Source organism: Pyxicephalus adspersus, chromosome 1 (assembly GCF_032062135.1).
Source record: "Pyxicephalus adspersus chromosome 1, UCB_Pads_2.0, whole genome shotgun sequence".
Classification (NCBI taxonomy): Eukaryota; Metazoa; Chordata; class Amphibia; order Anura; family Pyxicephalidae; genus Pyxicephalus; species Pyxicephalus adspersus.
The window spans coordinates 103,238,577-103,253,959 of NC_092858.1; the positions used below are offsets into that span (position 1 = coordinate 103,238,577).

General features: G+C 35.1%; 1 protein-coding gene across 1 annotated transcript in view; it reads right to left on the minus strand.

Moving 5' to 3' along the window:
* Positions 1-686: 686 nt before the first annotated feature.
* The window catches only part of LOC140338010 (myosin-binding protein H-like), a 35,487-nt gene continuing 20,790 nt past the window's right edge, over positions 687-15,383 (minus strand). The window contains exons 4-11 of the mRNA XM_072421965.1: positions 9,569-9,657; positions 8,447-8,642; positions 7,800-7,939; positions 3,535-3,694; positions 2,910-3,046; positions 2,093-2,279; positions 1,604-1,635; positions 687-853 (exon numbers count right to left, since the gene is read on the minus strand). Coding sequence (XP_072278066.1) covers positions 1,625-1,635; positions 2,093-2,279; positions 2,910-3,046; positions 3,535-3,694; positions 7,800-7,939; positions 8,447-8,642; positions 9,569-9,657 — 920 coding nt within the window. The 3' untranslated portion in view covers positions 687-853; positions 1,604-1,624. The remainder of the gene's footprint in view (positions 854-1,603; positions 1,636-2,092; positions 2,280-2,909; positions 3,047-3,534; positions 3,695-7,799; positions 7,940-8,446; positions 8,643-9,568; positions 9,658-15,383) is intronic.

Consider the following 15,383-nt stretch of genomic DNA (forward strand, 5'->3'; position numbering starts at 1 on the left):
TTATCACGTGTTCCCTTTGTCCACATCCGTAAACCTTTGACACACTGTTTGCGCACCTTATGAGGGGCCCAAGACGTATCTTGAACACCAAGTTTAACTTTGAAATATGCCAAACGGGCCTACTCTAAAAATGTGTTGATGTTCGCTCTTTGACTAGGAATGGTGAAACTGCCACAGATATAACAAAATTAATCAGGGTTTTTTAGGCACTTACAACGAGAACCAGCAGAGCCAGACATGGTCTGCATGAAAGGAAAAACTTATATAAATTTTGCTTTTTCACTACGTAGAGTGGCGCACAACCTCTGACCACACTGTCTTGCGTGTAAATGAATAGCCTATACAAATCCATGTTACAGTAATCGCATTAATGTAGAGAACAAACTGACGTTATTGAAGAAAAATAATTGCAAAATCAGCATTCCTATTTTAGTGTAAAAAAGCTTAAAATTTGAATTCAACCAAAAATTTGGTCAAAATTGTTCCACAGTGTAATTGTCGATGAAAAGGATATTGAATTTAAAGCTGAAAGTCTGATTTTTTCAGGTAAAATTTACATTTTAAATTTATTGCAGTCCCACACACTATAGTAATAAGTGAATAAACATTTGTTGGAGTATAAACCACAATGCTATTATATCAATTTTAAACTATTTTATATATTTAGTTAAAAACAAAATATACAATCATTTTGCCAAATACATTTTATTAGCCAGCCTAAATATCTACATTGTTATGAACACATGCATGTACCACATAGGATGACAAATCACTAATATATTGTAAATAAAAGGGCTAACAAAATATATTTATATACTTTAAATAGAACAACCCTCTTGCTTCATTATCCAACCTGAAATAAAGAGAAAAGGGAAAAGTCAAAAAAGATTTTACAGCCATGTTACTCATACAACAAACGTTGTGGTACATAAATATCTGTTTAGTCTGGGCTATTGACACAAGAGATTAGATTAGACCAAACACCAAAGATTAGACCAAAGACCTCCTACCTAGAAGCACATTTTTAAAAAGTCTTAACAGGAGCATACATAGGTTATCCAGTACATTAACTATCTAGGCATAGTATAGATTGTGCTCTTTGAGGAGGTCCAAAACACACCCACCACTAAGAATGATTTATGACTATTCCAGGTCTCTCCAATTAAAGAACCAATCACTGCAAATACCAATAGAAACTACTGCCAAGGATGATGACATTGGTGCCGAAAGAGGAGGATGTGGATGGTGATAGAATTTGATGGCATAGCAACTTGAGATTGAACAAGATAATGAAATGACAACGATTGGCTTGTCATAACAGAAAAACGTCCCCTAAAGCCATCTACAGCCATATTGATTCTAGAAGTTGAAGTTGTGCGCCTCGGAAATACATTTAGAACCACTCACTTTAAATAAAATGCATCTCAGCATCTCAGAGAATTCTGGTAGGTGGCCATTGGTTTCTATTTTAAATATTAGATAAAAACAGATACAATATTTCAATCACTTAATTAAAAAAGAAACTCTAGAAATGATCTGTACTGTTAAAATTACTACTATTCTTCAAACAGTACTGTTTAGAGAGAGTTTTACCAATACTTACACTAGCTTCACATGTCATCGTTTATTGTGCAACTGAAAAAAAAAAGAGGACAATAGTTTAAGCCATAATGCTTCCATATAAAACTTTGTTGATAAAAAAAAAAAATGTAAAGTGTAGGTCTGTGTTAAAGGCTCTTGGCTACCCATTAAAAGCTGTGGGTTCACTTATAATGGAAAAATGTACAAATATGCTATATACGACTATATGACAGAAAATATTGCAATTTAAGAAACTTGTTATCTTCTTTAGAGTGCCTTCTTATTTATTAAAAAACATTATTCTCTAACTGGAATGATTACTTTGCCAACCAGTAAATTTCCTCCTTAAATTAACACTTCAAATGAAATAAATATATTCAATTTTATTATGTAAAAAATTGCTTTGATTCTGTTTGACCTAGATTATAGCCTGGTGTCTACATTATAGAGGATAAGCTACACTAGCAATGACTTTTTAGACAAAATCTCACAGTATGCAGCTTATACTTACTTTTAACATTAAGTTTGCAGTCTACAGATGCTTCTCCTAGAGAGTTGATGGCTCTGCAGGTATACACACCACCATCAAATGGGCAAGGTTTGCGGATTTCAAGGGAGCAAACACCTTGGTTGACAAGTGATCGATACTTGGGATCTTCTCGAATTTCCATTTGATTTTTCATCCAGACAATTTTAGGCTTAAAAGCAAATATTGTAACAATATTCAGGCACATACTTTAGCCATTTAGTACAATTTTTAACTTAGATCGAATAAGAGTGAGAAATACAAATATATCATTGTTAGCAGTATCATTTTTCTGCTGGTGAAGGATTATTTTTGCATTCTATTGGAGAACAAGAACACAGTTTTATGGAAAATGTTTGGGTCTGAATCATACAGTACACAAAGTAGTTGTTGTGTGAGAGGGTAAAGAATGGCTAAAGGACTGAACAACTGCCAGCTGCTGATCATCAGCAACTTCCTAAATGCACCTTGACATGGAAGAGAAACATGCTGGGATTCAACCTTTGTTATTTACAATTGTTTGTCTGTCTTGTTTCTAGTGCAAATAAGGAGCATATTTATTTTCTCTACACAAGTTTCAAAATGTAAGAGCTCCTTAATATTTAAAGTTTTGAACATTTCTGAGGGTAAAACTTAATTGGACAAAATAGATGCATGGTCGCTAACTGCATGGAAAATAAATAAAGCAGACCAAAAGGATTCACACTGATACACTTGTATATAATTTGCACATTAACTAATGTAATTACTTATTTATACCTATATAGTTATAGATAAATAAAAAAAAAAATCTTTTTCCTACCTTGGGGCTGCCACGAACACAGCACACCAGTTTAGTAGTGTATCCATTTGTTGTTGTTCGGTCAGTAAGAGGTTGCGTAAACTTTGGTGCTTCTGACAAAGCACACTCCTTAAACTCAGGGGGCTTGTATGTATTTTCTAAAAATGCAGAATAAGGAAAGTAAAAGATTGTATAAATATTGCTCTAAGTATAAGATTGTCTGGCATCTATGCTTTTAAATGCACACAAAGACAAGATACATACAAGTCAAATATCATACAAGTAGCTGTCATATTTATATTCAGACATCTTGTATTAAGGGGGAGGTTAGGGTATAAGGGTCTACCAAACTCCTTCCAGTCACTAGGTAGCCATGGAAAAGGAACAACACTGCATTCTTTGAAGCAGAGAAATTGTGTAATTTGCCTGGCTGCAGTATTGCATGGACAGATAACAGAAATACAAATCCTTTGATAGGTAAAACACCTCCCATATTTCTTATGTTTGTTTTGCTGTTTTCTTGAAGACTAGCTTTAAGTTTATAGATAGTGTATAGACCAAGAAAATGCTGTGTTTAAATGTTTTACTAGTTTTCTGTGCCCAGCACTATAAACAAGCAAAGGAAAAGCAATGCACTGTTATTTACCTGGTTTCTTTATTAAGGCGGCTGCTTTAGTTGTGGCAGCTTTCTCACTAAGCCCACACAGATTCTCAGAGAACACTCTAAAGTAGTAGGAATTTCCGATGATCAAGTCGGAAACAGTACAGTTAGTTTGGCGATAATTTTCAAGGACAGTAAACCATGCCTGAAAGATAATATTTGCTCATTAGAAAATATGCATTGTGAGAAAATAAATTGTAAGATCAGTTTTTATATCTTTAATAGCAACAGTAAAAATATATATACAATGTTAACACTCACACTCTGGACAATTATTTAAATATTTACCCATTATATGTCTTTTTCAGTCCAGATATAGATACCTACCTACATGCACTAAATGTGATGTGTAAGGAAAGGATTTCTCACTAAAATAAACATATCCCAGATAAAAAAAAAAAAACCCTATAAAACATTGTTGGTTCAGAGGAAGGCAAAAAAAACCCTGGTACAATTTGCTTCAACAGGGGGAAAACAGATGTTTCCTGGATCAACAGTCACTGTTATTTTTACTTTAAAGCCTTAATACCCAGATATATTCTGTGCTTCTAGAAAAACATCCAGCTTTTCCTTAAAGGAATCTATAGTAGTTGCTGAAACTACTTCCTGAGGGAGCCGATTCCACATTTTCACAGACCTTACAGTGAAGAATCCCTTCCTTCTCCGGAGCTTAAACTTCTTTTCCTCCAGACGCAAAGAGTGCCCTCTTGTTCTTTGTAATGATCTCAAAGTGAGTAATTGGGAAGTGAGTTTTCTATATGAACCGTTTATATATTTATACTGGGTGATCATATCCCCCCTTAAATGTCTCTTCCCAAGGGAGAGTAGATTCAGTTCAGCTAATTTCTCCTCTTGCTGAGCTCCTCCATTCCCTTTATTAGTTTAGTTGCCCTTCTCTGCACTCTCTCCAATTGCACAATGTCCTTTTTGTGAACTGGTGACCAAATTTTGACTTCAAATTCTAGATGTGGTCTGACCAATGCCTTGTACAGGGCAGGATTATGTCTCCGACTTTGCAGTCTTTTCCTCTTTTAATACAAGGAAGTACTTTGCTAGGTTTAGATATTGCAGCTTGGCATTGCATGCTGTTATTAAGTCTATGATCTACCAGAACCCCCAGATCCTTTTCCATTTCTGACTCCCCCAAATGTATTCCCCCTAGACAGTATGAATCCTTAATTACAACTCTCTGGATGCCGTCTTTAAGCCAGTTCTCTATCCATTTACAGATTGACTTTTCTACCTGTTTACTTACTTCCTCATAAAAAGAGAGTAAATTTGTTTGACAACTTCGGTGTTACTTGAAGTCATGCTGACTAGCACTATTTTCTAGCAAAAACTCCTCTATGTGGTTCTTTATCAAACTCTCTAGGACCTTTCCAACTATGGATAACTTTGCTCCCTTTTTAAAGATAGGAACCACATTGGCCTTATGCCAATCCATTGGTACCTTGCCAGTGACTAAAAAGTCTCTAAAAATTAGAAATAATGGCTTTGAAAAAACCATGAGCTCAAGTCTTTGAGGACACGTGGATGTAATCCATCAGGTCCTGGTGCTTTGTCAACCTTAATTTATCCCAGCTGTTTCTCAATCATATCATTTCTGAGCCATTGTGACTCATTTAAGGCAGTGACATTGCTAATATGAATTTGAACTTGAGCTCTGCCATTTTCCTTTGTGTACACAGAGCTAAAAGGAAGTGTTTAGTAAATCTGCCATGTCTTTATCCCTAGTTACCAACCCAGCGACATCCTTTAAGGGGCCTACATGCTCAGACGTGATCTTTTTGCTATTAATATTTTTAAATTTTTTGGGGGGTTTGCCTTACTTTCCTTTGCAATCTCTCTTTTTTTTTGAAGTTTATTGCACATTTTATTTTCTTTTTTTCATCTTTTGTTATATTCTCTAAAGTTTTCAAATGATGAAGGTAATCTTTCATTTTTATATTTTTGGAATGTCCTTTTCTTGTTCCTTATGGCTTTTTTTAACATCAGCTGTGGGCCACATTGGTTTTAATTGTAGCCTCTTAAAATTATTACCCATTGGAATATATTTTTCAGTGAATTAAGTATTACAATTATTCAATGCTGAATCGGGGGGACAATGTTTGGGATTTAGGGGGCAGGGGTTTACATCAGTTACTGATAGAGAGAGAAGGAAAAGGTACCGTATGCTGCACTGTACAGACAACCTAGTTAGCATGCAATTTTAACCATAATGTTGGCCATAAAGAAGCCAAGGCAAGTACATCTGACCTACAGATGCATTTGTTCCTACCCAAATAGATCTTCCAATATTTAAAAACAAATCTCTTTTTCAACAATTAACCTAATTGTATGAAGCTTTGCTTACTACTTACATTAGCCACCTCTGTAACATTACTGTTTTCATTGTGCACTCTTAATATAGAACAAAATTCAACAAATATTCCTACCTCAGGTACCCATTAAAGATGGTTCATATACGTTTTCCAGCTGTGAACAGAATAGCTGCAAATTTTTGCAGTTTCTTAGATACAACTAGGAAAAGGTGTTCAATGTACTTGGTGGTTTCATGTCACCCAAATTCCAGAAATGTATTAAAGATTATATTAAATATCTAAATTATATTTAATCTTATCTCGGTCTCTCCTTTGGATCCTATTAGTTCTCCGTGGTCTGCATAACTGGGGTGTAGGAATGTTGAGACCATTTACTACTACATATCTTATATTATAAGTATGTGTCTTTTGCCATCTCAGAATTTTTGGACTTTTTATTATTTTATTGTAAAAGTGCACCAAACTAATTAAACTCATCATGAGAACAATATATTATTGTAGGGACTTTTATTTTCAGTGTCGGATTGGCCTGCTTGAAAGTTTTGTTGTAGCCCTGTTACTCAGTGGTGTGCCCCATCAATCAGACCCGAGGACGTTGCAGTCCGGTAACCCTCTACTGTTGCAAATGTAAGCATTGTTGTGGAATCCCTGTCCCAAATCCACATGTGCCACTAACTTCATGGAGACTTGATGTTTGCAGGTGCAACAAAATGTCTTGTATTTACATCACCTGCTTCCTGCACTCTGCCTGTTAGCAATCACACCCTTGCTTCCTCTTAAGGAAGTTCCTACATGGATGGATAGACAGAGGGAGCTCGGATGTAACCTTCTATGGCCACGCACCAGTCATGCAGCCAAGGCAACACAAATACATGCAAAAAAGAAAAACTTGAAACCAAACATGTAAGTTAAAGGTACCTAGTAGATGTACAACTGTTAATTAGGCAACCTGCCTAACTGTGCAATCTTGGCTTTTTCTGTTCTTAACATTTTACTAATTTACAGCAAAATGTTAAAAAAAGAAAAACAAATTAAAATAGGCAACTTATTTGTTGCTAATAAGCTGACTGGTCACTGTGTACTGACAGATGAAAAGAAGCCAAAATGTGTGGGTTTAGTGTTATTATTGCAGCCTAAAATGCGGTTCTTACTGAATAAGAACATAAATTTTGGGCTTTATTATGACAACACTAATCACTGCTTAACAAAAACCAATGTTTGGCTTATTAATACTGTCTAGCAACACCAATGTGGGCCTAAATATTGCAGCCACTCACAGTTGAGCAATTGTTGTTATCATCATCCAACAAAGTTAGATATATGTCAATGATTCTTTACTATACTGCCACCAATCATAGAGTCTTTAAAAACTAGCAGTATTGGTAGCAAAAAATCCAATGACATGCACTATAGTTTGTGCCTTTTATTATTCCTATCTGATACATTTATACCTTGTTATTTCTTGTATAATTATTTATGGTGGTTGATCTGCCCTTATAGGTATGTTTGTTTTTCCTTTCAAAATGTCAGTGGAACTCATGAGCCAGAAAAAGAGGCATGAATGCTCCACATGCTGGTTAACTAATGGAATTACCTATCACAGGCATTGCCACCCAACAAATGACAAGGAATAATACCTCCATCTGCTGGCTTTAGATATAATCATTACCATTTCTTGAATTCTTCCTTTGTCCCTTTGTGGTTGGGCCCTATACCAAGATTCTGGTGGGCCTAATACAATGACACTGGTGGGCCCCAAATTTAAATTTATCCAGTAGACCCTGGTGTTCCAGTCTGTCCTTATTTTATTTTAATTGATTATAGTGCTGTAAAAAGTCATGCTAACAACAATTACATTTTACATTACAGTTACATTTCAAATGGCTTCAAAAATATATTAAGACAGCTGTAAAATAACAAAATGCTTACCCCAGTTTTTTTGTCTGATTTCTGCACAGTATACCCTGTAATTTCTGCATTTCCATTGTCTTCTGGAGGGGTCCATTCAAGAGCTGCATTAAAGCCCCATACATCCACCAACTTAATACTCTTGGGGGGTCCAGGTCGTTCTAATGGGAAGGAAAGGCAATATATTTAAGACTGGAATCATTTTTTTGTACAGTTTACAAGAGTCATTAAAAATCACCGCACTATGTCCATAAAATTAGAGACAGTCTTTTATGAAAAGTCATGTAGTTTTGGATACAGTCACAGACTGCAGATTTGAAGCTACTGTACAATGACTTACTTTAAACTTGAAGCCTATAATGCCAACCACAATATTATTCTGAAAACACTGTTGTATATCTTACATAAGGGAAAAATATATTTTTCAGTATTGGCATCATGTGGATTATAGTTTGGCATCATGTTTGACTATATGCAATTTTTAAGCCAGTTGTTTTATAAGCTATCACAATGTGCAGAATTGCTCTGGCTTTTGTAGCTCTAACAAATCATTCCTTTATAAATATTCAGTTTCTCTAATTTGTTGTCACACAGAAAGTTTGGTTATACCATTACTTTAAATTCTTGTTTGCTCACCCACAAAATAAGATTATATCAACAATATTTACCTGCAATTTGTATGTCAATCTTGGCTTTATCCTCCAGATCATCAATTTTTACTGTGACTTCATATGTTCCAGTGTCTTTTCGATCTGCATTACGAATAAAAAGAATAGTATCGCAATCACCATTCCTGACACTTGCTTGTTTGGGGTCCAGGGGCTGTCCGTTTTTAGTCCAGTTAACTTGAGGCTTTGGCTTACCCTTTAGGAATGACACACATTATATTATTAACAATCTGAATATAATAAACAAAACTAAAAAAAAAAAGGTCCACCAAAACATTTTTATAGGACGAAGGAATTATTAGGTTATATATTGGTTGTGACCTTTTTATCCCAGTTGAGTTAATTTCACCTGAAATAGTCTATTTTTACCCAATCACAGCTACACTGACTTTGCTGAATACTGAGGCATGGAAAAAGCAAAACAACGGTCAATGGACCTGTGCATGGGACGAAATTGAATCTTTCAACATGACAATGATCCAAAACATAAGACCAAGCAACCCTTCAGTGGCAACAAAAGGAAAAAATTAGGGTTCTGGAGTGGCCATCACAGCTCCCTGGCATCAATTTCATTTAACTAATTTGGGGAGATCTCAAATGAACAGTGCCTGCAAGACTGCTCACGAATTTTTGGGACCTGGATGATTTTTTCAAGAAGAATAAGCAGCTTGACCTAAGAAAATCAAACGATCATCCACAACTATCACAAAAGACTGCATGCCATCATTGATACTAAAAGAGGTATTGTACACTATTGGGAATGGTACGCATCCCCATACGCATAAGTATCTCATCATTTTACTTATTGCTACATTTTGTTTGATGGTTATGGTATTCTGTGATGTCTCATGGTTTAATCACACAACGCACAAAATCCTTTTTTTTTTTTTTTTTAAGTGATACCTCATACTAGTGCACACTTAGATCCTATTTGATGGTAGATGCACCGCTATGTAGCTGGCACACTATTGGATTCTAAAGTGTGTGTTGCTTAGGCATAGAAAACATTTATTACAAAAGTATCTGTATTTACATTATCAATTGAATTGATGCACCTAAAAGCACATAGATTTTTTTTTAGTAACTTCAGCTCATTATGTAGAGCAATTTTATAAAATATACCTGGAAGGGGATAACCAGATTTACAGCCTCACCAACATGTTTCACAAATGTTTGACGCAGGTTTCTTGGAAGGCGAATTTTGGGGCGATCTATAACACAAACAGTTGTTATTACTCAATACAGTTAATCAAACCAAAGAGTTCTATTACAATACATATACTGTGATTTAACAAATGAATGCTCTTATTGAGGAATAACAACAGATACAATTAGTATTCTCATTTATATTTTAAAACATTTTCCAACTTTTTCAAGGCCTGCTTTCTCACACATGAAATGTTTTATTAGTTTTTTACATTTTACATTACACATTTTCCCTTTTTTTCCTAGTATATGTTATTAATGTCTGTAGAAATGTAAATATAATTTGTATGTATGATGTTGATTTATACCCACAGCCCTTAAAATAGAGGAGAGTAAGCGTGTGAATTATTTGCAGTATAAGCAGAACTGCCAACCTTTTTTTTTTTTTACAGTGTGATGGTAAAAATAAATTTAGCAAGGTGTGCAACATGCAGCTGTCATTTACATAAGGATTCTGTTTGAAGTTATGTGCTATACAATGGTAAAATTAGACACTTTTTTTGTACTGAAATAACATATAGAGTATATATTTATTTTTAATATATAATATATATTGTGTTATAGATCACTGATGTAAAACATGGCATTAAAACATTACTGAGAGATGATTATCATCTTGTGTTTATATAGTGCCATTATATATTGTGCAGTGTTTTACAGAGTATCGTCATCTTGGTAAATGAGGAACTCACAATGAAATGATGTTTGATTCTTAAAACAGCACCAAGAGCAGAATATTTTCCAAGCAGAAGTACCACCGAGAAGACAAACATACTTACAGTCTTTTGTGATGAAGAAATAAAAAAGGTCTTAGAAGTTATTGAGAAAATACTGCATAGGGGTCAGATAGAATTATTCTTTGCACCCTATCATAGTGATAAATTGTAAGGCTTCTTAAGCTGCGTACACACGTCCAATTTTTATCGTTGGAAATGAACGACGAACGAACGACGAACGACCGATTGGCCAAAAATCGTCTGTAAAAAAAAAGTAACCAACGACGCCGAAGAACGAGGATAGTCGTTGGAAATTGTGTCGTTATCTGTATGTACAGGATCGGTGCTATACGATCGTTCGCAGATATTGTTCGTCGTTCGTTTACAAACGATAATAATTGGAAGTGTGTACGTAGCTTTACTGTACACGTGCTGGTACCAATTTTTAAGAAGCAGACTATATTAGATTCATGAATAAAAATTGCTAACTTTAATAATGGTATAGATACTGCACAAAGAAATTCCTTTTTTTGTATACCATGTGGCATCACCATAAGTTGTATGCTTTATTTTTCAACATTGCTGTCAAAAGTAAACATCACATGAAACAGGTCCCTATATGTTAGTTATTCATATCAGCTAAAACTTATGTATGTACAGACTGCAAGACAGAATAATTGTAACATGTAACTTTAGTAACCTCTGCAGTTTGACAGTATTGCCAATTGGCTGTGCCAAACCCACCTTCAAACCCCCTCATATAATTTGTTAAAAGTGGCTTCTAAGCTCCATGGAGGTTGTAGTAGTAGAAGTTTGGCTTCTGGTTGTCTATGTTGAGCCTTGTAAAGACTTAAAAATGTCCAAGTAATGCATAACCAAAAGGGGTTTGTTGATGACAAGTACACATGGAGCTATACTTTATAAAAGCAAAGTACCCATTCACAGAAGGTAGTCAATTCAAACTAACATGCCAATAGTATGAGCAAGGGAAAAATAATCTAGCAAGTAAGTCTTAACTTTTCAAGACTGTTGGAGCTACTAAACCTGGGTAGCATGCTGTAATAATCTGGTATTGTTTCATACATGATGTAGAAGCTGTTTCATAGATGATGTAGAAGCATGGTCAATAGCCTCTCATTTCATAGAAAAAATTTAAATTGCACAAACATCAATGGGTATATGTAATGTACATACATACATACCTGGTAAGTAATTCTCATTACTAGTCAGTGCTAGTCATTTAAATAAACTGTTGGAAACAAGATCCTGCCATAACCGACGCTTTCTCTGTGTGGTATGTCCTGTGAGGGCCCGGCTATTTTTCACACTGCTGTACTTGTCACTAGGTAATTTGGGTCTGAATATCTTTAGCTTTGTACAAATAGTTCTTTACCTCACAAACAGAACAACGGCAATGGCACCACAGATCCAAATGTAAATAAAGATGAAGAAACAACTCCAAAAAAGTCAAATAAATAAAACCTACAAAACCAACATTTACATGAAAAGCATTATAACACTCAATTCGTGATGCAACATAGGTACACCTTTATCACAGGAAACATAATACACAGAACAAATATATAGAAGTGTTTTTTACTTTCCTGTTTTCCATGCTTGAAATGGACTAGTACTCAAAGCTATTAAATTTATTCTCTATATATTTCTCAATACAAAAAAGATTTAACCATAAAACTAACTCCAGGATTTGCATTGTCCTGTCATACATAACAGTCATACATAGTCAAACAATATACGCTTCTTAGCAAAATGGCAAGCAAAGTTGGTAACCTAAAGGTGCGTACACACTTCCAATTTTTATCGTTCCAATCGAACGACGAACGATCGATTGGGCAAAAAATCGTTTGTAAAAAAGTAACCAACGACGCCGACGAACGAGGAAAGTCGCTGGAAACGAACGACCGGACCGACGGATCGGATTGGACGACGATCGTTGAACATCGTTCGTGTGTACAGTCGTTCGTTGATCGTCCATGTTCAGAGCATGCGTGATGAACGAACGTCCGTTCACTTTCCTGTCGTGCACATAGTTCCTCTATCGCTTAAACGATCGTATCTGTTGTGGGTACAATATCTACGAACGATCGTGTCGTTACCTCTATGTGCAAGATCGGTGCTATACGATCGGTCGTGTATATCGTGCAGGAACGTTCGTCGTTCGTTTTCCGACGATAATAATTGGAAGTGTGTATGTAGCTTTAGTCTTCGCTATTAAAGTTAAGCCCTACAGCTAAGCCACCCTCATATGCCTGGGCTTTGATTGGACAGCTATTAAAAAGCAGTATACTGATAAGATTATTCAACTGCTCACTTTGCTTTGCCCTTCTGTAAATATGTTCTGTCTGATCATTGTCAACACATGCAGAACAGCTGATTGGTTACCAGCACACCTTAAATAAATTGGGATAAAAGAGGCACATACTAGTCAAATTTGGGTAACAACTGCCGTTCATGCATTTTATTTTTTGTTTAGGCAGATAACTCTATTAGCTGTCTGACTTTAGGATTTAAGGTAAACACAGCTGTTATAACACAAAATGAAGGATTACTAAATTTTTTATATATTCTCCTTCAAAGTAAACCTGTGCAGGGCAACTGGGTCACTTTATAGGCAGCCTCCTATTGGCAAACAACTTTTACCTTTGCTTCCCACCTTCAGCAATTCACCTTACCTTCTTTTTACCCCCTGCTTCTCAATTCAGCTACTGGGTCAAAAAGTTTACATAGGGTGTACTCCTTGACTTCCCTGACAGTGTTGAGTGCCTGAGCAGCCATGACCACACATCAAAGAACCCCTTACCATGTGCATATATATATATATATATATATATATATATTTCATTTTTTTCTGCAAGAAGACAGGGCTGTGGGGGTCAACAAGAAGTCATGTATAAATTACTGGTGAGGCTGCTATTAACTCTAACTCCAGGCATTAGAAAAGCACATTTACAATTTAAAGCACTAAAACCAGTAGCGGAACCTTGTAAATACAGAAGGTGTCCTATTTTCTCATTTAAATCACAAACACAAAAATGAAGGTATTTTTTACATATTAGTAATATTATTAGTCAACACCAGCATCCATAACACTGTGTCAAATGCAAGGACTACACATGAAAAATAGGATATCTACAGTACTAATACATTTTGTATATTATTTTTTTTTTGTGTATTTGCATTATGATGAACAATTGTATCCAAAAAGAAATCCACATTAACCTACATATGCATGCTGCTTTCTATACTAGCTGCATGCTGTGACAAGTGTGACTTCATGTGATGTATGGCAAGTTCTGAAAGTACAAGCTGCAGAAAGGTATGTAATTGGGTGCATCTGTCAGCCTGCTATTAAACTCAAGCTGTCCGCTTGGTATGCTTGTGTCCATCCTGCTGACCGTGGGGACTTCTAAAATTAGAGGTTTTACTTTCTCACATTTCTCCTTGTAAAGAGAATGCCACAACTGTGCGTCGGCTAGGATGTGAATAGCTAATATTTATGTAGTTTATGGTAATTTTCCTATGGCATTAATTAATTAATCTGTGCATCCTGAAAGCCAGGTCATTGTAAAAAATTATTACTTTCAATATTACAATATGTTCATTATTTTTTTTTTTATATATTTGTAAAGAATTAAAATTAAATTTGATACGTTTCTTGCCTGTTTGCATTTTAGCATATTACCTACTATTGTATTCTATGGATTCATTTAAGTTTTGTATGTTTCTATATACGGTATATTTTTATTTGATAAATTATTGAATGAAAGTCAAGCAAAGTGATTTGTCTTGTAATTTAGTAACCTATAATTTAGTTCTCTCTCAATGATAAAGTGTTACTGACTTGAAACTAGCATGTGGGATAGGAGTTCAGACCTTTGAAACCTTTTGGACTACTCTACTCCTCCAGGAAAATCAAGATGGCAGCATTGAAGATCAGGTCATGCACATTTAAACACAAATCAGCTGTGGCAGCTGCTGTATTTAATGCCAGGGCATGTAGAGGACAGGAGAAAGATTCTTGTGTATAATGTTCCTACACAGGAGACTAAATGGGTAATTAGTTATAATGTAAGCATCCACTAATTTAAATGGTTTTAGCAACAGGGAAAATTAGGCACACCATAGCAAAATCTTAGGTAATGTTGCCAACTTAATAGTGTTCTAGGCTTGTTACAATATTGATTTTTTTTTAAATAAAGGTGCAAATGACTTTGAAGACACTTGTTTCAGATAATTACGAATACATTTTTCTGGTTGGTTCTGTGTTTTATCTTATGTCAATAGGAACCACAGGTATATTTCCTTATAATCTAGTTGAAGAATGTAGAAAAATTCTATTGTTATTATCCAAGAAAATGCAGCACTTATTTTGCTATTCTACCCCTCCTCCCAGCATGGGTATCACTGAGGGAACAAAAAATTTGATTGATGGTATGATGCCTACATAAGTAACCTCTTCTGTCTATGGCCAGAGCTTGCATTTTGCAGATTCTAAACGCTACCAACTGGTGCTGGTAATTTTTTCCTTAAAGTTTTAATTGCATTGAGTGTGTTTGAATTGTAACTAATTTGTTTGAAATATAAATGTGTTTGAAATAAAAAATAATTATAATAAATAATAATTGGTTATAGGCAGGTCACCTTAGATGACTTCTTGTTGAGATGTATGAGGATTTAATGACACTTTAAGGGACAAATGTACTCTTATGTACTGACTCTTATGGGTTGTTTTCCAACAAGGTTGACAAGAATAGATTGAACCCAATAGAAGTCAGTGTGCTGTACTGCACAGGTATGGGCAGATGAGTGTTGGGGGAAAGTAAAAAATGTACCCAGAGTTTGGATTTAGTACTGGACTATAAAGGGGAAGGTCATTTGTAGGTTATGGGGTGGGAAAAAAAGGGATAGCTAGATAAAAGTATACTTATGCTTTAAATTAAAATTATCTCACATTACAAATGCTGCTGTCTATTCTTGCTTACAATCCCTATATG